Source organism: Syngnathus scovelli, chromosome 4 (genome assembly GCF_024217435.2).
Source record: "Syngnathus scovelli strain Florida chromosome 4, RoL_Ssco_1.2, whole genome shotgun sequence".
In the NCBI taxonomy this organism is placed as follows: domain Eukaryota; kingdom Metazoa; phylum Chordata; class Actinopteri; order Syngnathiformes; family Syngnathidae; genus Syngnathus; species Syngnathus scovelli.
In genome coordinates, this window is record NC_090850.1 from 17,085,403 (window position 1) to 17,111,960 (window position 26,558).

Sequence of the window (26,558 nt, forward strand, 5' to 3'; positions counted from 1 at the left end):
CAGAACATCTCTCCTCTGTCTTGATTTGCTTCCGGAAACTTTTTCCTTCATCCTTAACTAAAGGCCTGCCTGAGCATCAGATAAATGGATTTATGAGCATTGCTGGATAGCACAAAGCTTCCATTAATGGACCCGCCGAATTAGAAGGACTGGGGCAAGGGAGAAATATTGGATGGTTAAAATCAAAGTCCTTTAAGGCATGGTTCACCATTCTGCGGCCATTTTGGTAATCTTCAAGATTAGGTTTATGTCTATACTTTGACTGCACCTTTATCCCTTAGTATTGGCTTTACTCCATATATTTTTGGAATGTGGCATCAAAGTTGGCAAAATTGCATTCAAAGCAGACAAGGAAAAAAATATTGTCATTAGGTATTTAAAATGTCTAGTTAATTAGCCAATTTTCTTTCCTGATATTGACCATCTCCCGCTTTGGTTGACAGTCAGCCTACCTGCTTCTCTTGTCTATATCCACTCCGTGTCCCCCAACCCCCACCCGAGCCTTCCTTTTCCCAAGCAGCCCATTCTTCGCCAAGACACTGTCTGTGTTTTATGGGTCCCAGTAGAACAGGGATCTTTTACAGGCCGACTGGACTTTAGAAGCCCCTCGTTTAGCAGCATCCTGCCTTAATTAAAAACCCCTTTTGTGCGTTCTGCCTTTAACAATGACGAGAGAGAGGAGGGAAAGGAGGGTGAGGTTTAGTGGCAGAGTGAGAGAAAGAGCATGGCAATGCAAAGACCATGAGAAAGAGATAGATGGCAGTGAATAGGAGGTGATAGGGAGACAGGCAGAAAGATAGTAAAGTGGACAAAAGATGGGAAGGGGAGAAATAGACAGCCAGAAGATAGTTGTTAATTGCAATTGGCATTAACAACACTCTCCTCGGAGAGTATGTCAAAGATTTGTACCGAGAAAAGAAGAGGAAACGATTTGATCACGAAAGGAAATGTTATTGTTGTCTTTTCAAGTATTCTGTGCAGCTCTTAAATTCTTCAGCCACCAATGTGTGTTTGTGGGTGTGGATGAGTGTGTGTGTGGCTGTCTTTGTGATGATGGAGCAGCAAAGAGGCTGCTTACTGATTACCTTCATGTTGAACAAGCGCCTATTGACTGGCGAGTGACGGATGAGCGACCGGCCCCAAGCATGCTCATGTGCTGCCTGTGTGTGTGTGTGTGTGTGTGTGAGTGAGTGTGTGATAGTGCATATGGCTCCCTGCTGCTCTGTCCTACAGAGGCTGCCCCGAGTGGTTCCCTTTCTTTTTTTCTTAACCTACCAATGTTCTCTTTGTCAAATGAACGAGGTGAAAAAAGCGTAACGATGGATGGATTTTTAAGAGCTTTGTAGCATGTGAGGAAGCATACATAAGCAGAGTGACACGACCTGCAATCAATTAATTAATCAATTACCGGATTGGTCTTAGGCCCCTTTGAATCTTAATTTTTTTTATCCAACTAAGACATTTTAGACAAGTCTATGCTTCTTGTAACTTAGGAAAAATTTGGAGAAGGATTTTTACGTTACGTAGAGTAATGGATGTAAAAAATAGCTGCAAAGATTTGCTTCATTTTCACTTTTCCACTTTTCACTTTTCACATTTCCACAGTTCTAATGGCCGTCAGTCCAGTATTTTTCATTTCATTCTAAACCAATCAGAACGAAAGAAAAACAAGGTTGGTTAGGAGGCAAGTTTTCATCAAAATTGCACCCCATTTAAATAAATTCCCTCTCTCTTTTTCTGATTCTCTCCCCAGGCTTCTCTGCAGAATGTCCAGTAAGGAGCGCCACCTAGAGTCCAACTGTCCGTCCTCGTATATAAAAACCGAGCCATCCAGCCCCGCCTCCCTGACCGACAGTCTAAACCATCACTCCCCCGGCGGCTCCAGTGACGCGTCAGGCTCCTATTCGTCCACCATGAACGGCCACCCCAACGGTTTAGACTCCCCGAGTCTCTATGGCTCCGGCGCAGGGCCCTTGGGTCCCGCCGGCGGCCCCGGATCAAAGCGCTACGAGGACTGCTCGTCAACGATCGGGGAAGATTCGCAGATAAAGTGCGAGTACATGTTGAATTCCATGCCCAAGAGGTTGTGTCTGGTCTGCGGGGACATTGCTTCCGGCTACCACTATGGTGTGGCATCATGCGAGGCCTGCAAGGCCTTCTTCAAACGCACCATTCAAGGTTGGTTTCTTAATCCACTTTGCTCTTGTCTGCATCCATATTTGCTTTTTAGACTTGGTACACTTAGTATAGCACAGAAAGGACATTCTGAGGAAGGATGTCAAACTGAGGCTGCAGCTCATGGGTCTTTTCCTGGATCTCACACAGGAGTCCCTCAAAAATCCAGTTCAGATCCCCTATTTTTACGGCTTCATTAATCTACGACAATGACTATTTATAAATTGAGCTATTGCCACCATTTTTAATTTCCTGGTATGGTCATGATAGTTGAGTAAGTGGACCACACTCGAATTGAAGTCTTGTGCAATATGCCCCCCACCTCCCCCACATGAACAACAAACTGACCTGGTGGATGTCTATGATTAACCAGATTAGTTCAAGTTAGAGAGGACTAATGGGCCCGTCAGTCAGTTGTCAAGTCAGCACGCTTGTCAGTCATTTTGCTACAGGAAAACTCTGTTTCCTAGCAGTCAGCGGTCCGGCCATCTTTGATCTATTGAGTCGGTCAGTCATATCAGACAGGATTCATCTATCTGCCCTTCCATCCATCCACCTGGCCATCGCTGTTTTCTTTTGCTTCTGATAAGCAGCTTTCCCAGTAAAACCCCAGAGGGGTAGGGGGGGGGCAAAAAAAAAGGGGGCAAGACACAAGGGGGATGGACGCCTTATATCCACTAGATGCTCACAACCGGCAGATGACCAGTATGTGTTTATTATGGGATGAGATCAGGTCCATGCCCGACAAAGAGATTGGGCCCCACACGTGTCGAGATAAACGCACAAACTCCCACTTAAATAGACTGTCACACGCACCTCCCACGCACACACATACACATGACCTTGTAATCACGCCGTGTGTTGCTTTGACCCTTAATTCATCCGCAATTGCTGCCCTGTCTAAACTGTCCACGTGGCCCATTTCATTTGGAGAGCTTGTTAAAAGTTCAATAGGTGAGGACTCGCTTACAGATTAAACACAAGCGCACTGCCACTGTCTAGATATGATGCCCAGCTTATTTGGCAGTGTGACCTTGCGTGTCCGCCTGGTTTTTGTTCCATCATTTTCACTCCACTTGTAATCCCCACCCTTTCTGTGCTGTAGATATATGTTGCAGGTCAGGTTCGAGGTCACAATGCTCGACTATTATTGGGCCACTGTCACAAAAGGTTCGCATATGGACACTTCAGGTACAGCTGGACGATGTAATGGGATTCAATATAGGAGTTACAGTATTTTTTTAAAAAATATGTAAAACAAAATATATTTAAAATATATATATATATATATATATATATATATATATATATATATATATACATAAATATATATATATATATATACATAAATATTTTGGATATTGACTGGACTAGTTTTGAAGTCAGGAGTTGTCGCTGCATCCATTTTTGGGGCTTGAATTTGAATTTTCCTTCCTGATTTCTACTGCTTGATATGTTACATTCTTTTTTTATTGTGATTTTTATAATATGCTTTACAAAATAATGCTATTTTTCCTTGTTAAAAACATTTTGGGGCAGGGCTCAATTCATACCATTATGAAATATTCTTTTTATAACTAGTCAACCATTTGTTTTCCAACCAATTCTTACAAATTTATGTAGATTTAGCTCTCATTACAGTTCATATGTTTGGCTCGCATTTGTTCTTAGACCTCTTGGAGCAAATGGGTCATGACATTATCATTGGCCACCGCGCAAGCCAAACTCTTCCACACAGTGTCTGCGCACGTTGGCGAGCATGCACGTCAGTAATATGGGTGTGCACATGTGCCCGTGTTTATGCACGAGTTGTGTGTCTCAAAGTTGTGTGCCTTGGCTGGATGCGGGGCCAGGCTCAGATGGGCAGTGGCAGCCATATTGGTGTGTTTCAAGCCATTAGCCAATAAAACCGCAGGTAATCACCAAAAAAACACCTCCAGCTGGACGGGGAGGAGAGCGTGGAGTAGAAAAGAAGTAGAAGAGGAAGAGAGCAAGCTTTTGAATAAACACTGCCTTTATAGAAGAAATATTGGAATGGAGCTGATGGAGGATGGAAGCCAGGCACCTGGATGTAGAGTTTGTGTTTTCTATGTGTGCGTGTGAGAAGGAGAGAGAGTTTGCGTTTGTGTGCGCATCACAGCATGGAAGAAGTGGCTGTGGCAGCTGCTGTTTCTGTGGCGTCAGTCCAGCAACACCTGACAACGAGCATCTATCACCCCCTTATTGAGAGAGGGGGGATGCATAAAGGCGAGTGTGGGTGTGGAATGACGGGATGAAATGAAACGAGAGCCACAGAATGAAAGGTACCAAGCCAAAGACGGCTTTTGGTCAGACCAAGTGGTGGTAAAGATATTGTAAATATAAAAGATTTACACAACATGCAAACATTTTATATAGTACCAAATGGCAGAAAATGTATCCATCAAATTTATAATGGAAGGGTTGGTGCTTTGCTACCAAACGAAAGCATAATTCATCACCGGCTGTATATTGCACACTTTGTAGACTCAAGCCTTCATGTTACATACACTCAACAAAGGCGGTCAATTGTAATGCAGCATGTGGACACACATACGCACACACCTCAAAGGAGATTGCAGGGGATTTGAGGCCCTCATATATCCCCCCCCTTGGACACCGACCGTCTGCACGTTACACAAAGAAGCCTCCGAGAAGAATCATTGGCTTCTATAAGCCCACCTTCAGTGTCCAAGAAGAGGCATGTAGGCAGAACTAAAGACGCGTGTGCTCCTGTGGAGCTATTACATCTTGCTACATTTTAACCTCTCTCCATGAAGGATGTCATAGCATACAAAGAGCAGTCCACTCGCTACTAATGCAGGCCGATATAATATGTTTACTATGTAGCATCCTTCATGCAAACCAGTTTTGAGTCAAGGTGCTGCAAATCACCAGCTGTGAGTGTCTCTTTAGCGCACTTATTCATTTAGCTAGTTCGTGTGCGCTAACGAGGCCCATTACGAACTAAGGTTTGGTGTCATTAGCACATCTAGCCTTAGCGCTAAGTAATTGCTGAATTAATGTGCTCCACCAGTATCTTCCACATAGCGAGCTAACATGTCCCATTAGCGGCGTCTATTAGGTTTCCCTGGCGTTTAGCATGTTTAGCCAGTTACTTTCGCTAACATGGCCAATTAACGAGGGTCTTGTTAGCCATTAAGACCAGTTTGTGCATTTAGCCTTTTCCCAAGCTAACTAGCCCCCTTAATCAGCAGAGTAATGAGAAAACATCCTCCCCACAGCAGCAGTCAATAGTAATCACTGTTTATTCTCTTTCACTGGGAGACACTTGAGTCTTACTCGGCTACTGAGGCAATGTACTTAACTTTGGGAAGAAAAATAACTGTTTTATATTTTTATCTTATTGTTCAATATAACTTTTCAAGTCAATTTTGTAGCTTGTGTCTCCAAAATACATAACAGGTACATAACACCAACAAATCAGGCCTACAAAATGATCAATATTGGCTATTAAGACAGAGCTTCTTGCATCAAATAGATGCTCATTGTACAAACTCTTTTCTTAAGGTGTTTTTCTCTTACAGCATGTCCTGACGTCAAGCAACCACATTTCCCGAGTTTAACCCTCTCCTTTGCGCTTCCCTTCACAGGCAACATTGAATATAGCTGTCCAGCCACCAACGAGTGCGAAATCACCAAGAGGAGACGCAAGTCGTGCCAGGCCTGCCGCTTCATGAAGTGTCTGACCGTGGGCATGCTGAGGGAGGGTAAGGGAAAAGGTCTCTTCCTAATCTTTCTCCGTTAGCTGTGAGCAAAGTAATCACGAGTGACGTTGCATTCAAATACAGAACAAGCAGAACTAACCAATAAATGCAAGAATTTAGTCCTATAAAATGCTCATTTTGCTTCTTTTGGCTCATATACATTTGAACCAAAATAAATAAATGAATTATTTGTCATCATATACTACGTCATAAATACGCATTGCTATTGTACGAAATTCTTGTGACGACACATTCCAGGGATTGACTTTTTATGAGGATGCTATATGTGATGCAATAGATTCATTTCCTGTTTCATTGCTATCGTTCACTTGTTACACGTGATTTATTGTCTGTCTTGATGCATTACACTCACTCCCTCCACACACACACATACAAGTATGCACGCGACACATATGTGATGTCTAAATGAGGTAACATTAGTTGCTCCAGCAGTGCTGAAAAGGAACAACTGATATGACTGCCCTGGCACCACTTTGATTAAATACACTCATTTCTCTTTTTCACACTCCCCTGGTACCTCTACCTCTTTCTCTGCCTTTGGTCTTCCCACCTCTGACCTTTCCACTCCCACCACACTTTCTGCCACGCAAGGAGGAAGAGGACGGCCGATAGAGAAAGTCTAAGAAACGGGACTAACGGGAGGGAGGAGGCTTGGGAGAAGAGATTGATTTATAGGCGCTGAGGAGAGGGGCCGGGGAGGATGAGAGGCAAGGTGGGGGGGCAGGGTGGCCGAATGAAGTAGAAAGTGTGTGTGAGAGAAAGCAGAGGGAGAAGGAGGGTCAAGGTTGTAATTGATGGGAGACCTGGACGACGCCCCCCCGCCCTCCCTTTTCTCGGCCGTGGTCCGGGAACGCGGCTCAGCCCGCCGCACGGCAGCCTCCTCGCCATCCATTCTTGTCTTTCCGCCGCCCTCCTCTTCTCCCACTCATGCTTGTGCAACCACTTCATCCATCCACTCACCTCTACATTTGCGCTCTCCTCCATCCCCGTGGTGATGTACACTGACCGGACATTTCATTAGGTACAGTTTACCTACAGTATAGTGACATACAAAACGAGAGCTGGAAAGTGATGCTAATATATTTTTATTTATATACTCATAAAATTAGAGTTCAAACACAAAAGCCGTCAAATGTCATTTAAACAGAAATATTCACGCTTCAGGTCCCATCATCTCCATTTTAGCCAAACACAAATCCATACATATTGCTAATATTGCTTTGATCGTATGCATGAAGTCAGGATAAAATAATTTGGTGGGACTGACATTATGATCAGGAAGCCTTAGCCAATGTTGGACACAATCGAGTTAGGATCAAGAAGATTACTCACAAAATGAAAAAATAAAAATCCAATATTATTCAATTGACAAACAATGGTGGTGTTTTGGCATCAATCATTCTTGTGTTTCACCAAATCGTGCCACTTTTTCCAAATGTTATTTAGCAAACAAAAAAGGCAACCAACCATTGAAAAGACATTTCCTTATCATGCAGTGAAGTGCAAAGCTACAAGCACACATAAACATAAGCACCTCTTGTGACAATTTTCTGATACAGCTTTTTGTATTGCCTCTTTGACATGACATAGTGCAAAACCTTAGCAAACAGCATGTAGATGGTGTTGTAAATAAGCAGAAGAAACGATATTTTTCCCAGGAGTGCAACAAAACCTTTCCCTCCACTATAAATGCCAACTCATCTCTTCTTGAGTCCCCCCCGCTCTTTATTCCCTCCCAACAAGCTGCTCCCTTAACGTTTGTTCTCCTAGTCAATCTCACATTGGCAGAAGCCATGTTTCATCTCCCGTTGTGTCCAATAAGTCTCCTTGCATGCACATGCATCGGACCAATCCACATATTATTGGCAGCTTCAACTCATATGATTTGTCTGAGGAAAGGTGAAAAACTCAACTTGAGCTTTACAATTTATTATTAAATGCTTTCACTGTATCGCATTTGAAAGAGGAAAACAAATAGCAGCATTTAGTGGCTGCACATACATCATTCACACAAAGACATACACACACAATACTAGGCCCATATATATTTATATATATACAATATACAGTACATCAAGCTGACAGACCACAGCCATCCCATTTGTACCGGTAGGTCTGAATCTAATACACAGGGTCCCACTCTACATAACAACATGGCTCATTGAAGTTTTTCACATTTTGCATCCTAAAGCAGAATTGGAGGAGATGAATAGCACTTTAAAGGAAGTAAACATAGTCCTTTATCGTTGCTTTCATCTGTAAGGGATTACTGCAAACTGCTGTCTAGCCTGCAATCTACTACAATCCAACATAAATGCTGCAGAATAAATTATTCCTTTACAAGGATAACAGAACTAGCTGAGTTTACAGCAGAGCAAACACTGATAGTGTGTTTATTGCAATATTTTCCCAACTTTAGTATCACATAACTGTGATTATTCGATAATTCCTATTTTTAAAGAAACCATCCATGATGGATGACTTTTATCGTTGTCTTGCACTTAAAGCTTACAAAAATTAAAACAAAGCTATATGATGCAAAATATACTCCAAAAAAAAAGAAAAATCTCATGATAAATTTGTATACATAATCTGACGCCAATGGCAGTGTGTCGAAAAATGTAACATAGTAAAAGATGTTTTCATACCCTGACATCAGCAACAGCATCGATCAGGTTTGACATCCGTCCACTCATCCATTTTCGATGCCGCTTGGGCTCTCGGGTGAGTTGGAGCCGAAACCGGCTGACTTTGGACACACTACACTCTTGACTGCACACCTGCATGGAAGTCAGGCGATTGACCCACTGCACCATCAGTGACCTTAGAGTTTATGCGCTTGATCAGCAGTATCATTCAAATTCCAAGCACATGCAGCCCTTTAAAGAGGGAAGCAGGAAGAGGGGTAAACAAGAGGAGGAAGGCAGGCGGCAAGCGAAACAACACAGGGACGCCCACCCACCAATACGGAGCAGCTAATTTCTGGAGCGAGGCAATTAAAAAGCCTGACTTTATTATGAGAACTTCCCCTCTGGCAATGACTGTCTGTCCATTTTTAATGAGGTCATAATGATGCGTCAGCTGAAGCCCGAAAGGTCGTAGGGGCGGGGCTTAGGGAGAAGTATTTGCGTGTGGCGGGAGTGAGGTGGGGAGATTGCAGGTAAAAGATTGGCAGAAAATAATGAAGCAGACGAGGGCTAAACGATCACCAGGGGAGTCTGTGTTAGCTATTTGATTTGCTCCCTTTTAAACGCACTTTATGTGCATTTGGACCCCCCGAAAAAAAAGGTCTGGCACCGAAATAAAGTGCCGTGATGTGAATACAAAACGCGCAGCAGACAATTGAACATGAAAGGTTTTGGCAGGAATGGCGGGTGCATGTGTATCGTGCATATGCCTCTATTGACAACGGTGCGGCTGGCTTTGATGACGCCACGTCACACGCGTCCTGCTTCAAAGAGACGCAACATGTCCGGGCCGGGACCAGAGCCTTCATCTCTATCAAGTCGTAAACGGCCAGCTGGATTCAGATGGTCCACTAGCAGGGACACAAGACCACGCGCCGCTCATATAAATCCTGGCATGTGGCCTCACACACAGATACACACACACACACGCTGTAGCTCGTGCCAACTCTGGCCATGCTCCCCAAGACCTAATGAGGGAGATTGGGTGGAATGCCACAATCTGTGTATGAGACTTTCTTTCTGTGTGTGTGATTTTTGTCCCTATGCAGCTCCTGTTGTGAGTCATAACTCTTTAAAACTTGTCTTTAAAGTGAAATTCAAGTCAAAAGTTTTTTTTACAATAAAATATGCTATTGCCCCCAACTCCGCAGCTCTCAGTGTAAATACGGTATCTTGATGAATATTGGGTCTATGGAATATGAATTCTGCAGAAAAGCCCATGTACTTTTATTTAGCTCAAGGGTGGCCATTTTGCTTTGTACCACCACTTTGCTGTCAACTGAAAATGACATCATAGTGCACAAGGGCTCATAGCTGTCTTTTGGGTTTGGTCATGTGACGTTCAGAGGCAAGGAAAGTAATTGTAGTTCATGGAGGTTACGTCCCGAACTAAAGCACAGCCAGTGGGGTATCTTTTGACCCTTTAAGGCCACCATATCTGTCGATCCTTTAAGGGGAATGCAGATCTTTAACAATTTTACAGTTATTTCCCTTCCACTTTTAGCAACTTATTGATTTCATTAGCAGACCAGATTATTGAAGATTAATAGGTTGGAGGAAATAAGAAGAATGCATAGAATTAAAAGAAAAGGAGAGCAGAGGGATGCTGGGAAAGAGACAAGATAAGGAAATGAAGGAAGAGAGAAGCACCAGACAACTGGTGGTGTCTGGTGCTTCCTCATGGGAAGCATGCAGCTAAATTTGGCCTGTAGTCTTTCCTCACTAAGTGTGTGTGCATGCAAATGTAGATGTGTGTGACTGTGTGAGTATGCGGCATCTGGTTGCAGTAAGTGGACCAACGTCGCACAAACACTTGGTTTTATTTTTTTTATTTTTTGGGGCAACACGAGTCAGTATACCGCATGATTTGGGTCCTAGAAAAGGGGGAAACATTGACTGGAGAAATGTATTTGTATTATTTTTTTAAGGGACCTGACACTGAACTCAAACACATGGCCACCTTCTTACACACACACACACATATTCACTCAAGAGTGACCGCAGCCACCTGCCCGCTCCCTCAGGCACGGTTGGTCATATGTGATCTGATCTTTAGGAAAAAATAAATAAATGAAAAAGACACACACACGTTCCTCACCGTGCCATAACCTCAATATTTCAATATCAGCTTTTTATTTTTATCTTTTAATTCAAGCCCTCCTTTACCTTTAGTCAAACTACAGCAGCAATAAAGAAAATGCAAATTCTGTCATCTTGAATGTCCTCAGCAGAAACAAGCACGTTTTTTAGAATATGGAGTTGCCGTGTGGGCAGATATTTTTTTTTTTGTCTTGACAAAGTCAGAGGCTTTATTTTTTTTTTTGTCTCGGCATTAGCTAAGGTCTTCTCTCAGCCTGACTTCTTTTTCTCTCACTCACTGTCAGCACATTCTCGTTGGACTTTTTTGTCACCCCTCAATCCGTTTGATTTGCCCTGACTCTAACACGACTTACTTAACATCATCAGCCCGTTGAAATCACTCTTCTTTTGTATTTCAGCATTGTTGTTCAACGGGCACATCTAAAGATTGATGTCAACTTAATGCTAATCACATTTTTTGTCTATTCATCTTCAGATTGGATAATTTACAGAGGATTTTTCTCTCACATGTTTAGGACAATCATTCTTTGTGGAGTTTATCGACTTCAACGTTTTCCTCACGTCTATATTATTTTAGCCTTTATTTATCCAGTTAAGAACAGACTTTTATTTCCATTACCATAAAAGAGCATTTACATCATATAGCTTCCATAAAAAACAATTCACAACATAATAGGCGATGCGAAATCTTTATCCATCCTTCCTCTTAGATCCGTCAAGTAAAAGTGAATTGGCCCATGCTTTGTCCATCTGAGGAATTCTTCAGTCTCAATCCACTCTCATTATTCTCAACCTTTCATTTATTAGCTCTAACGTTCCCACTTTCTGTCGCCATCCTTTAAATGTTCGACTCCCTTTAACTGGGCTATGCATTACAACCCCCAACCATCCCAACCTTTTAATTTTTTTCTCCCATCACAATCTTCTCTTCATTCATCTTTTATCAACATTTTATTTCCATTCGGCTCCCATAAACTCATTTATTGTGCTCTCCCTCGTGCGTTTTTAGCTACCAGCCCACATCTAGCCTACATTTTCTTTGCCCTCTCTTTCCCGACGCCATTCTTTATGATTTGAAGGCTCATTTGTTAGGATGAGCTAAAGCACTTCCACTCTCCGCCCTTGCCTCCCCCCCGTCTCTTTTTTTGTAGGCTTTGGAAATATAATTTTCAATTTTTAATTTGATTCATTTAGATTTGATCATTAATCAGCACCGGGGGAGAGTTAATTTGGTGGAAAATAGATGAGGTAGTTAGAGAAGGCTCTTTATGAAGTGACTGCCGGTCCTTTTAAGTTACAAGGGAGAGCGGGGGGTAGGGGGGGATCAGCTCATCACAGTTATTCCGGAAGAAAGTGTTTCTAATTCTTGCAGATTAGTGTGCATCGGCAAGCCATTACTCCAAGATGAGCCCAAACGCTTGTCCGTGCAGGTGCAGGGCTGAGCAGGCTGCTCGTGTGTCCCGGGTCATTGTAGATGCTAAGTGCATGTACATTTGATGGAGAAGTGCTTTTTGAACTCCTGCTGTTCAGAGTTTCTTGACCGCTTGCTGACACTGCTCCCCCACTGCAACTGGATTGTCAGACCCCCCCCCACCCCACTCTCTAACTCACACACACAAACATTTTTGAAAGGGTTAATTCTCGGGCAGATTCTGTCCATCCATACAAAAATTTAGTAGGATTTTGCACAAAAAGTTGTCTCAGGGTATTTCGGCTTCCTCCCATCAGGTTGTAATAGTTTCGGGATTTTTCATTATAGATTTATTTTAGATTATTTTGCTTTGTGTGTTGAGTTTTTATTTATTTAGTTACTTTTATGTATTTTTTTAGTGTTGGTTTGTTATTTTTTATTAGTTTTTTGTTTTTTGAAAATGATTTATTTCAATTCAGTTTGTATTACTTTTAGTTATAGTTTCTTTTTTAATGTAAATTATTTGTTGAGTGCAAGATTAAAAATAAAATGGTCACTAATTATTGTGTAATAAAGAAAACTGCAATACCAAGTTAAATACATTGAAAATGAACCCTGAAAGTTCAGTGATGATATTAATTGATGAAAATAAAAAAGGAAGGACTCATTCATTATTATTATAGTTACTTTTAGTTAGTTATATAAATGTTTATTTTGTGTGTCAAAAATGTTTTTTAGCATGAGTTATCTATATTGTATGCGGGAACTCTTACTACTAATTGTAAATAACATGTTGGCACAACAGACATTTCCGTTAATATTCACTCCCTCTTTTGTGCCAATAATCCACTAATTCACAATCATTGTCTGCGTGCGTTGGCAAGATAGCAAGTGCAGCTCTTCCACAGATTAGTTTTGCTTGTTAAACTAAGAAAATAATCTTCACTGGATTATCCTTAAAATGCCTTTACTCTCGTCTCTTTTTTGCGCACGCACCCACAAAAAGTAGTGTCTTAATTAAACAAATGCATGTGAGCCTTTTTAAAATGATTAGTTCTCATTTTGTTATCTAAGTAAGCTTAATTCTGTGATTCTTTGGCTGTCGAATGTTTTGTCTTAAAACCAGACACACTACGGCAATACCTTGTGAAACCAAGCAATAATGTATTGGTTTATATTTTTCTTAACAAAAACATCAGCTAAAACAGAGTCGCCTTGAGATAGGAGTTTAATTTGTTCTGTGACCATACTTGTAACTCAAAGTTGAAATGTCATTTATCCAGTTTAAAAAAACAATTTTTTCAGAAAAATAGAATTCATGTCATGATTAAATAAAATGAAAAAAATAATTATTTTATGCCACATCATTTGCTTCAGTATAGGACATTGTACTTATTCCTCCTGGGGGAACTATAGAGACATTCAAACTTTGTATCAACCAAACAATGGCTTGTATCTGGAAAGGTTTCTCAAGGTATCACTGTAACAATGAAACTGGTATCCAGAGGTCAACTTAGCAAAAGGCTTAGCAGTTTGGAGTCCAATTAATTAGTCAAAAGCCATGCAAAAAATATTGTTATTAATCCCATTACATTACCCTAAAAGGAGTCCTTTTTTTGTTTCTCCAGGGCACATGACACCTATGTCTTCCTTATCCATTTTTAAGTGGTAACCACGGTAACATCCAATACCCCGAGAGACAAGCCTAATTAAATTAGAGCTCCTTTGTGTCAATTAATTAAGGTGACAGAGGAAGAAAGAGCGAGATAGCAATTGGCCTCAGAAAAAGAAGTAGTGAGAGTGTACAAAAACGATGTGTGAGTTACTTTTGCTCTCAGATTGATTTCTCTATGTGTTATTAAGAGCAAATTTGTTTGTATTATTTGCATATTCTACCCTCTACAAACAAAAACATTGACTTCACATGAAAGCAAACTTCTTACTTGTACCAAGTGATTGTTTTCGGTTTAACATTGGCGTAGTGCTGCAATTAACATTTTTTTTATTATATCCCTGCGTTGTTTCCAGGTGTTCGTCTGGACAGGGTCCGCGGTGGAAGACAGAAGTATAAACGTCGGATAGATGCCGATAACAGTCCTTATCTGAACCCTCAACTGGCTCTGCCTGCCAAGAAGCCATGTAAGAGCACACACGTGTGCACATACACACACATACAAATGCATGTACTCCTTGTCCAGGTTGGTTTTCAAGGGTAGGATTCTTCATACCTGCAGAGGTCAACAATGTCTCCACTAATATTGCATGATTGCACGCAGGCCGTGTTCTTGTAGACAACAGTTGGACCGTTAAAATAGGGCTACGCACTCGCATACACAAACACACACACGCTCACACATAAATGGACGCAGGGTGGTGAGAAGCCCATCTGTTTGGGACTTAGTTTATTTCCTTGTTTCTACAGCTACCAGTTTAGGGTCATAACATTTTATACGTGTCATATTTTACTCTAAAGATATTCATTTAGCTCTGGCCGGATTTGCTGTTTTTACTGTCAAGTCCACTCCGAGCCAGAAACTGATGATTGGAAAATGAACAAGAGCAAGAGTGAAAGATGGGAGGTGAACCCAGAGATGGAGAAGAGGAGGAACACGCACGTTAGGGAGGGAGAGACCAGCCAGAAATTTAATCCGGATTAAATCCAATCTGGCAACCACATCAAACTACAGTTAGCTCTCTAGCTAACCGTCTGGTTTCACACACACACATGCATACATGCAGTGGAGATTGAGTGGTGTTTAGCAGCTTGCTCCCTAAAGCCCATTTTGCTTAAATCTGGAGCATATTCTGATTTAGTCCAATATGCTGAATGGCTGCATGAGATCTTAGGCTAAATTCTGCACCACTAATCATAGAAATGAAGGGATCATTCGATTGTGGCCATGTTATTGTATGAACAAATACACTCTGATCAGTAGCTTCCACAAACAGAATGACAAACTTCCCCGACATATGCCCACTCCTATTGACCTTCGGATTGTTATTAGTTTGATTAAATTTTGGTTTGAAATATTTAGAGCATTTTTGACAAGTTCAAGAGGTATTTATTCCTTCAACTCCCTCCCAGGGTTGAGTAACACTGACTTGTTGGAGGGTGGAAAATTTGAAGCTTTTGAGTTTTGGGTTGATGAAATACCACTGTTCTAGACCCACAAAAATCACCAGCAAAAAAAGTAAATAAAATAGAAATAACACTCTATGCATATATTTAAGTATCTATTTTTCTCCTGCAGCCCATTTATGTCTAACCAAATCTACAATGTCCACATTGATTGTGTGAGAATAGGACAATAGCTCAGTGTTTGGAAATGGTCTTGCATTGATTCTCATTAAGGAAACATTAAATAAAATTTATTTGCAGATATAGAGCTGTGGGTGTACATGTTTGTTCGCCTGTTTCTACCTTCGCAACACGAACAATTACATGTGTATAAACTGATATTTTTAAACCATAACACTCAATTCCTTATTTGTTGTGACTCCTCTTAGTTCTTCTCTGTTGTCATTCCTCAGCTTGATTAGTCAGTGGATTAATTTGGGAGCAGGATATCTATGTTGCTAATGGCCATTGAGATCTCATCACCACATGTCACTATTACTGGCTGAGCTGTTTGCCTTTTACTATTATCTCCCTCTTAGATGTTATTGATGATCGTCTTTGAGGTGGGAAACGAGCGGCAACACGCGTGGCCTTTTGAAGCATCACCGCAATAATGATGTTCTTTCTATGATAACATCAAATTACTTGATTTGAACCTTTATTGTCATTGCACAAATGGTGGTAGAGCAAAAATTAGGAAGACTGCTCTTGATTGGTGCAATAAAAGGGCAGATAATGATACCATTCAAACCCTATCAATATTAAATGATCAGAAAAGCGAAACACTGGATTACCGAAAAGATTTAAAAGATAAACAAAGGTCCGCTTTCATTGAGTCACAAGTACTGAAGTATTTATTGCATTTATTTAGCTTCCCCATCCCCAAAAAAGAAAGAAAAAGTCAGTTCAAGTGTTTTTTATGCATTCTTTTTTCTTATTAAATAACTGGTTAACCCATTCATTGTAGAAAATACAATACAATATTGAATAATAATAATAATAAACTATTTGACATAGTACACACAAAATATAACTATCCTAGCCAATCTGTACATTTAAAATAAAAATACGATAAATAAATATGGGCCTTCCCTCTGCTGTAAAATGCACGAGAATGCCTTGCCTCCATTCCTAATGCTATGGTCGCCATTCATTTCACATTATTGAATCTAATTAGTCTTTTTTACACTGTCTATAAAAATGACTTGAGCAAATAATGAGTGTTTTGCCTGAACATTTCATGGCTAATCAGACGCTCTTGCAATCATAAGCGGTGGCATATTATACCGTGTGATTTGCATGTGAAATTGTGTATCTGAATGATTATGTATGTATTTGTTCAATATGAAATATCCGCGTCATCTCTTTGAGATCTTTGCATGCGTCTTTTTCTTGTATTGATGATTTCTTAGCCTGCACTGGTGTGAAACATCTTGCTCAAATGGAGATAAATATATATATTCACTCTCTCTCTGTCTTTGTGTCTTTCTCCTCGTCTGGTGGTCATGTCAGTTGCCTTTGGCTGCCTTGCAGATAACAAAATCGTCTCTCACCTGCTGGTGGCTGAACCAGAGAAGATCTACGCCATGCCCGATCCGACAGTACCAGACAGCGACATCAAGGCTCTGACTACGTTGTGCGACCTGGCTGACAGAGAGCTGGTGGTCAACATTGGCTGGGCCAAGCACATCCCAGGTAGGAGAAGCCTGCTAAATGTGTGTGCATGCTGCGATACCACACACACACACACACACACACACACACACACACACACACACACACGCACACACACACACACACACACACACGCACAGCCAACGCTTACTTGGTGTTGCTTACACTTATGATGTGACCTTTCACCTCAATCCCCACACCCAGACAGTTTGAACTCTTGACACCTCCATCTGGCCAACCAACTGCTTTCACATTGTACACAACATATATATTCAATCCATACAAGGGTGGGTGGGTTGATGGGACGGATGGTCTTATTGCATTGCAATGATACGCAGATCAGAATAAATATTAAACCATCTCAATCAATTATGATGCAGTCAATGGCATTCCCAACAAGGCTCTCCGATCCAATATCGAATTATTTTTATCAATAAATGTGAAAATTGAAATGAATAGAGAGAAGGAAACAGAGATGAGAGATGAACATGGCTTGTATTGATCTCTGTGCAGACAGTGAGCAAGCATGTCGGTCATTGATCCACATGCCAAAAGTTATTTTTGCATTTAAAAACTCGACTTGTTCAGTTTCCTCCTTTTCCTTTTTGCTTCCTCCCCTTCTTTTACAAGAGACGAGGCCAGCTTAACCTGGTTATCCACAGGCTAAAGTGCGCGTGTGAGCGGTTGTGTGCGCGCACAGAGCAACGATTGCTCGGCGCCGGAGAGATGGCGTGATTAGACGACAGAGCGAGGCAATCCACAGTTCTGTTTACAACACTGAACACTGATCTAATACTCACGCTCACATACACACAACACACGTGCACACACACTTCTCAAGTGATCTAGTGTTGAGTGGAAAGGATTCTCAGAGCGAAATGCCGGACTTCAACATTTGTTATCCTCTTCCGTGTAAGATAAGAAGGTTAACTCGTCTATTCTTTTCTTTTCAATCGAATAAATGCTACTGTATTTTATTCATTTGCGCGAGTGTGCATGCACACGTAGACGGTTTTCTTATGAACGCACACGCGTACACACGCGCGCGCACTTTTCTTGCTATGCTACAGTAATTTTTTTAATCAAATTGATGGAGAGAGACAAAGAGAAAAAAGACAGAGGCAGAGTGAGGAGAGGTGAAGCCAATTTATGCTTCATGATATGGTTGCGCTGCGCTGCTCACGCACACACACACATGGTGACACATACACAGAGGCTGGGAACAGTGGTAACAACGTGTCAAGGCGAGCGCCAGGCAGCTAATTTGAAGTCATTAGATGTCTGCCGTACTGGCAACAATTTGTTACGCTCACACATGCACAAAGGCCCGCACACAACAACACGACACGCGCGCACGCTGAGTTAAGAGCCGTCTGCAGATAGCGAGGAGGCTAAATTGTAAACTAATTTAAACATCACTCAGCGTTAGAGAGGCTGCCTGCGAGACAGGCCCCCGGATAACAAGGCCGGGCTGTGTGTGTACACGCGTGTGTGTCTATATGCGCTGCAAGTCATGTTTGACACACGGGCTCGTCCAAGCTGGTGACAACACGCGCTCGCTCACGCACGCACGCACGCACAACGCACGCACACATCACTTTGATTGCTTCTTTTATTCCAAGGCTTGGTTTGTATGCCTGCGTGCGTTTCCATACTGATATGGCCTATATGCAAACATTTGATATGTCATTAGAGGAGGAAAATGAGGTTTCAGCTAGTGTGTGTCTCTTGATATCCCACAAAGAATATTAAAGCACACACGCGTGTATGAGGAGAGAGATGTAATGGGATGAGAAATAAAAACGGCATTGAGAATTTACATAGATGCACGTAAATTCTGTATCACAGAGACAAACACTCAAACTTGTGTGTACTTGATTTTATTTCCTCATTTAGTTGCCAAGAGTTTACTCAATTGCAGAGATTGACAGACTTTTCTTCTTAGATTGGTCATTTATACTCATATGCATATTTTAATACAATTGAATTATAATGGTGATAACAAGATATGTTCCAATAAAACATGCATCATTCTATGTCAGAATATCAATTCTTAATGAAATTCATGATTATATTTGTCGGCCTATAAGTGGGTAAACTAAAGAAGCGTGCTGTCAAAATAGATGAGTACAAAGTGTCAGTAAGCGATCAAGGCAGCAGTTTAGAGTAAATAACTCCACAGTCTCCATTCTCCAAAATATAAACATTGGGATTTAAAACAATACTTAATAAAATGTATGATTAAGCAAGTTTTCACAGTAGCACACAATGAAGCAGTGAATTATGGCGGTCGAATGTGTACAGCAATTGACTAGGTAGGTAAAAACTGCACACCTAGTGATTAATTAAAGCAGAAGCCACAATTTGAGGAACTGTGCGATGTTATGAATCCCAGGCCTGTGGTGTCCAATAATATGAGTTAGCGCAGAGAAGACCTCATTTTAATAGCTCTCCAGGAGACAACTGCAGTCAGGTATTAGGCCGCATGTCACAGTCAAGTGTGTGCCTGTGAATGAAGGAGGAATGAGGAGCAGTCAGGTGAGAGAGAAGGCCCGGCAAATATTTAAACAGGAGCCAATGAGAGTGTGAATGAAAAGAAAAGGCAATTTGTCTGCTCTTTTCATCCACTGTCTCCCTCTCTCTGCATAATAGCTAAATGACGAGCGAGCGGCCAGTCATGCCGGTCTTATCTAGACATGGCCACACAAAAGGCCAAGACAGGCAGGCAAGGCGAGCACTTGACTTAACAGAGGAGCGAGGAAGCGAACAAATGAACCAATCGGCCAACAAGAAGCTCTAATGCCGTATTTTAGCAAAACCTCAGGTCTTCAATAAGACAGCTTTTTTTTTCTTTATTCAAGAGAAGATATTACCTCCGCCCCCATTTACTTGCGTCACTATCTCCTGATACTTTTGGTTCTCCTCATCCTCCACTTTCTTTCATTCCATTTCAATTTTGACACTCTGGATAAGCGTGATTCATTTTGATTGAGCTGTACAAATGGTTGAAGGAAACGTGAAGGAGGTTTGTTCTTTTAAGTGATCTGCATGGGGATTTGGGAACTCTAAACTTTCAAATGGCCGCCATGCTTTCTTGTACTATCTGTCATTTTGGCTTAACCCATTATTGATCACTAACAGATTGTCAATCCTATGACGTTTAATCAACCACATTCTCTCTCAAATGATCGTTAAGTTTAAAATAAAATAAAAACCCTACAAGGAAACTGACCAAAAGTCTTGATTTGTTTATTAAAACAAGAAATATTGAATTACTAAATATGGATATGGATTTCAATCTTTTGCCAGCTACGGACAGCAAAACCTGTACTATGTAAATAAAACTGTCTGTTTAAAACAGACTAAAATTGGTTCTAGAGGATCCACCTGACTGTGACAATATGAATCTGTTGCTAAATAGCAAAGTGTGGAGAGTCTCTGTCACTAAAGTGAGAGGTCATTGGCAAGAGATTCTCGAATATCCCCACTCATCCGCTTCTTCCTTGACAATTGCACCATGTTGTTTGTTTTTCATAAATCATTTTTTTTCACCCTAATGCTATAAAAAATGTGTTTCGTGTATTATTTTCAATTAAATTTATTATTTTGACAATGTTGTGATCATACATTGTGTAAAGAGAAATTGGAAAACACAAAGTGGACAAACACTTTAGTCAAGACTTATAGCTCATAAATACATTTATGACTGAATGAAGCAAAGTAAATGGTGCTGTATGTGGGGGTGTCATATACATTAGCTCCAATAGCCCCAAAGCACCTCTAACACAATACCATTTGACCTGATGGCCAAGTAGTCCCCTGCCAACTCTTCAACCGTTCATGTGACCTTCCTCACCCTCTCCCACTCCCACTCTGACCCTCTTCACCCTCTTGCCACTGTGTTTTTAACCTCTTTATTATCAAGCCAACCTTGTTCCATCTTGGGCATCTTGTAGCCAGGTCACCAACCTTGCTTGCTAGCTAGCAACCAATCAGCCAGACAGTCAGTCAGTCAGTCAGTCAAGTGACTTTGCAGTCAGTCAATCAGTCAGGCACTCACACTCTCAGCAAATATTGATTCATAGAGGTGTCCAGCTCCTTTTAGCAAATCAAATGTCGGGTCTCAGCAGACACACACGCAGATATTCTCATCAATGGCTGCACTTGACTGCGACACTGCAGCCCCCTAAATTAACTCTGACACTCATTATGACACTTCATCGCATAAACGTGTGGTAGTGATGTAACTCCTCAGTGAAGCCTAGGGAAGCTGATTATCAATCGCTCAACACATACATGACGGTATCCTTTTAAACTCTTGAAGCACTATATTGTGACATCACTATACAATACTTTTGTTAATATCTTCTTCTGTGCACTCGCACACATTTCATCTGCGAGTCTCAGCGCCATTACCTCCCTGCAATAAAACGTCAGGTGTGTACACAACACGCACATACTATAAAGTCAGCAGCAGCTTTGGCCCCATTCTGTCTTCCGACACTAGTTCACCTTGACAATCACAGCATGCTCAGTGCCTCCTAAAACACGCAAACGCTCACCTTGACACACACCGTGACTGTATTTGTACCCGCTTATTTTGTGTCTATTCATCATGTCAAGCTGTTAACACTTGGGCGGGGGTAAGTAGAAAATGAGTCGACACCGATTACTAATATATCTTTCATGTATGCAGTGCTTCATGATAATCTACTTCTAAATTCTCATATTCAATCCAAATCAGTTTTAATATAGTATATTAGGGTTTGAAATTGTATTTAATCTCGGCTCGGCTCTTCATTGCTTATCAACCTGGATGTGTCTCCATTTGCTGTTGATTTTCTCATAGCCTTGCTAGGCGTGTTTGATTTCCAGTCATGTTCCTCCCGGCGCAGCGTAACATGTTTAGAGGCCGCTGCCTTGGTTCCAAATGTGTGCCTGTGTGTGTATTTGCATGGGCGCCTTTTGTGGTCCATCTTCTTATCTTTGCATTGGAGACGTCCCATCTCGCTTATTGTGGCCCACACAAACAAGCACATGCCTGTTTGCAGATGAAAACAAATATTGGTGGAATCAAATTAGCGTGAGAATATTTGATATCTGATCTTTATGTTTGGATTAAGCCGAGCTTGCTTTATTGGGTTAAAGCTTGAAGGTATTGAAGCACGTCATCAATATGGGGAAACAAAGGAAAGCATGTTCTTCTTTCCTTCCATTGTTGTGTATTTTTGGTATTTCCTTTAATGGTTAATTTGTGTTAGAATCTGTTTCTAAATGTGTTGTTCTACATGCACTCACTAGCTACTACAATTAAGTGAACAACCGCACAATGTGTTTAGAGCTCACGTAGGACTCAAAATCGGACAAAAATATCATATTATTTTATGCACTGATTGCAAATCTGCCCTTATTTTGTCTCTGCACGTCAGGTTATCATAACAGAAAACGTAAATAATAAAAAAATTGAAATATTGATATTATAATATATGTATTAATATTCATGGATCATGAGTTAGGTTTATGTCTTTTTTTTTCGGAAGCATCATGGCTATAAATTACAACTCATTAGAATCCGTGCTGCGCTTGGTCAAAGTTAACAAAAATAGAAATAGCTTCAAAATATGACGTGCTAGAAATAAGTTAACACATTTATTTTAAATACACGCCAAAAATACATTTCGGAACACTTGCCAGCTTTAATTAAAATTTCCTGTTGACCAGTTTTATGAGAAAGCATTAGTTGTAGTTTGCAGTTAGTTTGTACAACTGCAAAGCATGTGCAGAAACGTGTGGATACTTTTTGACAAGGTGAAAACGTGAATGTGACCAAGGGCCAGTCTGCCTCTGTTGTGTGTCTGACCAAGGGACACACACACACACAGTGACACTTACCTTCATCAGGTCACACGTTGCTGGTGACACACCTTGAACATCTTTACAGCAGTGTGGGTCGACACATTACACAGACACGCATATGCACGCATGACTCTTCCTTTCACACATTGTACCAAGTGCCACAATAACTGTATTCACGTGTGTCGCACCAAGTTAGATTAACTTTCAACACTGGAAACGACTCAAAAGTCACCTGAGTAGTAGTAGTAGTCGGACTGACCAATATAGCCCGAAGTTCATATCACGGTATCATTGGCAGTAAATTATAAGAGCAAAGATTTCTGAATTGTTTATTAGGACAAACTTCTTTTGTAGCCAACTTTGTATTTTCCACAGCATATACGTATAGCATATTCCACGCAAGTTGTAGTGTTAGAGCGATGAGCTCAGATCCCATTAAAAGTGCCGAGATTAATTAAGGTTTTTGTTTGTAAAAGTCAGGAAGCACTGTCAGTAGGTGTGTAAAAACCAATACTGCACTCAACGGCCCATTGCTGTTTTATCTTGATTACATTAGCAAACCAAATCCATTTATCTGTCAGCCTTTGGAGACCAAGCCCGCAATGCGAGCACGCGGGCTAATCTGCATCGAATAGTGTCTGTCACACATCCAATGTGGAGCCGCTCACATCCAAACACGCAGCGCGGCGTTTACAGTTTCACAATATGTGACACGAGATGAGTAGTGACAAATAAATCAGCATCGGAGCCCATCATCATCATCCGAGTTGTCACTTGCAAACAGTCAGCTTTTACTACTTTCAATTTGTTTCGCTATGTGTGTGCGTAAGAGAAAGATAGACGATATGATGTGATTTGATATGATATGATGGCGGAGGGCATAAAGATAGATGATTGTAATTACGCACGGGGGCCAAACTCCATTTCAAAAAATCCTCATCCGATTCTGTTGCTGCCGGCATGCCGAGCATAAACACACATCAAAATCCATATAAAAGTTCACACATAAGTTTATTGCTCACCTATGCATGAAGCAAATGCGGTGGAAGAAGGAAAGGGGTTGTCATGACATCACATTATTTCTGCCGGTTCATACAAAGTTCACAGACAGCCATGAAATAGTTCTTCCCTCCCTCCCTTTTGCTTTTCTTTATCTGTTTACTTTTCCTCATTGTTTACCTCGGCATCATTTTGTCTCCTCGGCCTCCTCATCCATATTCTTTCTCTTTTGTCTGTCGCATCCCCTCTCCCCTATTTTCCATCCATTGTTCTTAAATAAGAGTCGGGATGATTCATCCATTCCATCAGAGGATAAGCAGGTCGTAAAATGGGATTAGAGCGTGCCTGTCAGCAGCTGAGGAGGACGTATGGTTTGTGCGCGTACAAAACACACACGCGCATACGGGGAATCATCTAAATATCGTATAGGCATAAAGACAAGAGATACCTCATGCAGACACAGCTGCTGATAGGAAACAGTATGGATAATTGTATGTGTGTGTGCCCGTGTCTTTGTAATGATATTGTTCGCTGCAATCATTCCATTCACCAATTATTGTCACCATTATTGTTTATCAACAGTCTGCAGTATGTCACCTTTGTTTTTTTCCATATTTTTCACAAAAGTACACCAAAAAACAACAACACCATAAGTATGTAGTCATGTTAATGCGACTTGGTTTATTAAAAGAAAGGGATCGCGATTGGCTTTTGTTTTTTTACTGTGGAGGATTTTTTTTTCAGACAGCAGACTAAAGTAGAAGCTGACTTAGCATCAGGCAAACTATACACCTTTAGACACCAAATGTCTTTTTTTTTATGTCAATTTATTTAACTCAATATCGTTACATTTTTGAAAGTCCTCTTCACATCTTCACAACCAAGCAGTAAATCATGATTCATAACAAATATGCAACAAATCAAAGTCAAAGTCAAAGTCAAAGTCTCCTTTATTGTCAATTCCTCCGCATGTCAAGACACACAAAGAGATCGAAATTACGTTTCTCACTATCCCAGGGTGACAAGACAGAGTTTACAACGCACATACAAGTAAACAACACAGGAAAAATAAAACAAGAAGATGAACAATAAGAGTGATAGCACGCTAGCCGCTCCCGATGCACAGCAGAGTCCGGTAAGATGACAGTCAACCAGGCCACTGTGAACACGAGCACACAGCAGGCACGCACTGTCCGGTTCGTGGATCCTATCAGGCGAACGCAACCCATCTTGTCGTCCCGCGAACGAACGTACGCCAGGAGAATGGAAGGCACGGCTTGGCGAGCTGGGTTGGCCGCAAGCCTGGCCCGACGTCTCCGCGCTGGCCCCTCTTCCGCTGCCTCGCAGACCCGCTACCGACGCATCCCAACAATGCTCTAGGACGGAGCAGTCCGAGCTCACGACGCAGTCCAACCAGGGGAGGAAGAGCAGGCCAGTCCGGCGTCGCTCCATGGCGAAGCAGTCCGAGCGCCCTTAATCTCTCCGCACCAAAGTCCAGAACGCCATAAAACCCACTTCCGCCGATGTTGAGCAGAACATGCCCGCCGCACTAGTAGCACGACGTATCACACGAAACGAACATACACAAAACTGCCGGACAAACACTCAGTAAACACTCACAAAACACCGAACGGGACAGAGAGTGGCCGCTGCGTGTGCACGCGCCGCCATCTTATCAAATTTACATAGTTTACATAGTTTACATAGTTCAGGAAATCATTCAGCGGCAAACAAGCAGTTGAAAGAGTCTTTTCAATATTATTGTTATGTATTTGGTGAGGTCCGGTCAGGTCACAATCATTGGTCCTCATATAGCCTTGCACGCTCGCTGGCGCGGCTCCATAAACGCACTCGGGCACGCGCTAATTTACGACGCTAACGCACCATAAAGCTTCTACATTTTCTTTGTGTTCGATCTGAGCACACCTTATAAGCATGCTGATGGGATGTTTCATCTGCAGGCCGCTATCGTGGCTACGTGCCTCATCGTCTACCCAAAATGAATCTTGGGGTGTACTTTTAGGTATCTACGTTTACATTTGTCAAGTTATGTTTGGGCATTCCCTTTGTGAGTTTATTTGAACACGAAAGGCCGCCATAGAGAATCCAAACATGTTTTTGTGCGCTTGTGTGTCGGTGTGCCATCCATCAAGCCACACATTCAGCCGAAGCAAAGCATTGGCTTGCTTGCTGATGATGACATATGAGTTCCTGGCCGTTGTAATGGCTGTTAAATCTCATAATTACACGCTTCTTTATTGCAATGCATAATGACCCTGCAGCACTATTGGACAATTAATTAAGATTTTCAGCCGGGGCTCTTTTTTTTTTTTCGGGCCCAGATGAGAATGTGGAATGAGGTCCTAATGTTCTTGTCTCCAAGCTAGGACATTACGAGGCGCTTAGAAAGCTCCACGTGCGTCGATTTTCATCTTTTCTCTCATTTTGTCTGTCTTCAAATCCTCCCTTGTTGAGAATCCCCTCTTCCATGCTTATCCTGAATGATGATGATGATGGTGATATATTGGAGAGCATATCTCTAATCTGTGAATGCTAAATTAATCCCTGTGGAGTTTGTGTGCTTGTGGCTCTGTGGGAAACTACGGGGGATTAGGAAGATAGAATCAACACCACCTCATAAACTCGTACATGGACACCGCACTAGTGGATAGGAGGCCATTAGAATTTGAATTTTTTTTTCCATCCAAAGATTTTATTCACGCATTCATCATGTGTTGATCAGATCTTGAGTAGAGTGGATTTTATAGCAG

General features: G+C 41.5%; 1 protein-coding gene across 10 annotated transcripts in view; it reads left to right on the forward strand.

Annotated features, from left to right (window-relative positions):
• Window positions 1–26,558, forward strand: part of esrrga (estrogen-related receptor gamma a) — an 87,520-nt gene that overhangs the window by 46,580 nt on the left and 14,382 nt on the right. For 7 of the 10 annotated variants that reach the window (XM_049718001.2, XM_049718000.2, XM_049718002.2 and 4 more), the window contains 4 exons: window positions 1,754–2,178; window positions 5,808–5,936; window positions 14,169–14,279; window positions 16,771–16,953. In XM_049718001.2, the coding sequence (XP_049573958.1) occupies window positions 1,754–2,178; window positions 5,808–5,936; window positions 14,169–14,279; window positions 16,771–16,953 (848 nt within the window). The remainder of the gene's footprint in view (window positions 1–1,753; window positions 2,179–5,807; window positions 5,937–14,168; window positions 14,280–16,770; window positions 16,954–26,558) is intronic. The other 3 variants (XM_049717997.2, XM_049717998.2, XM_049717996.2) reach the window with 3 other exon arrangements.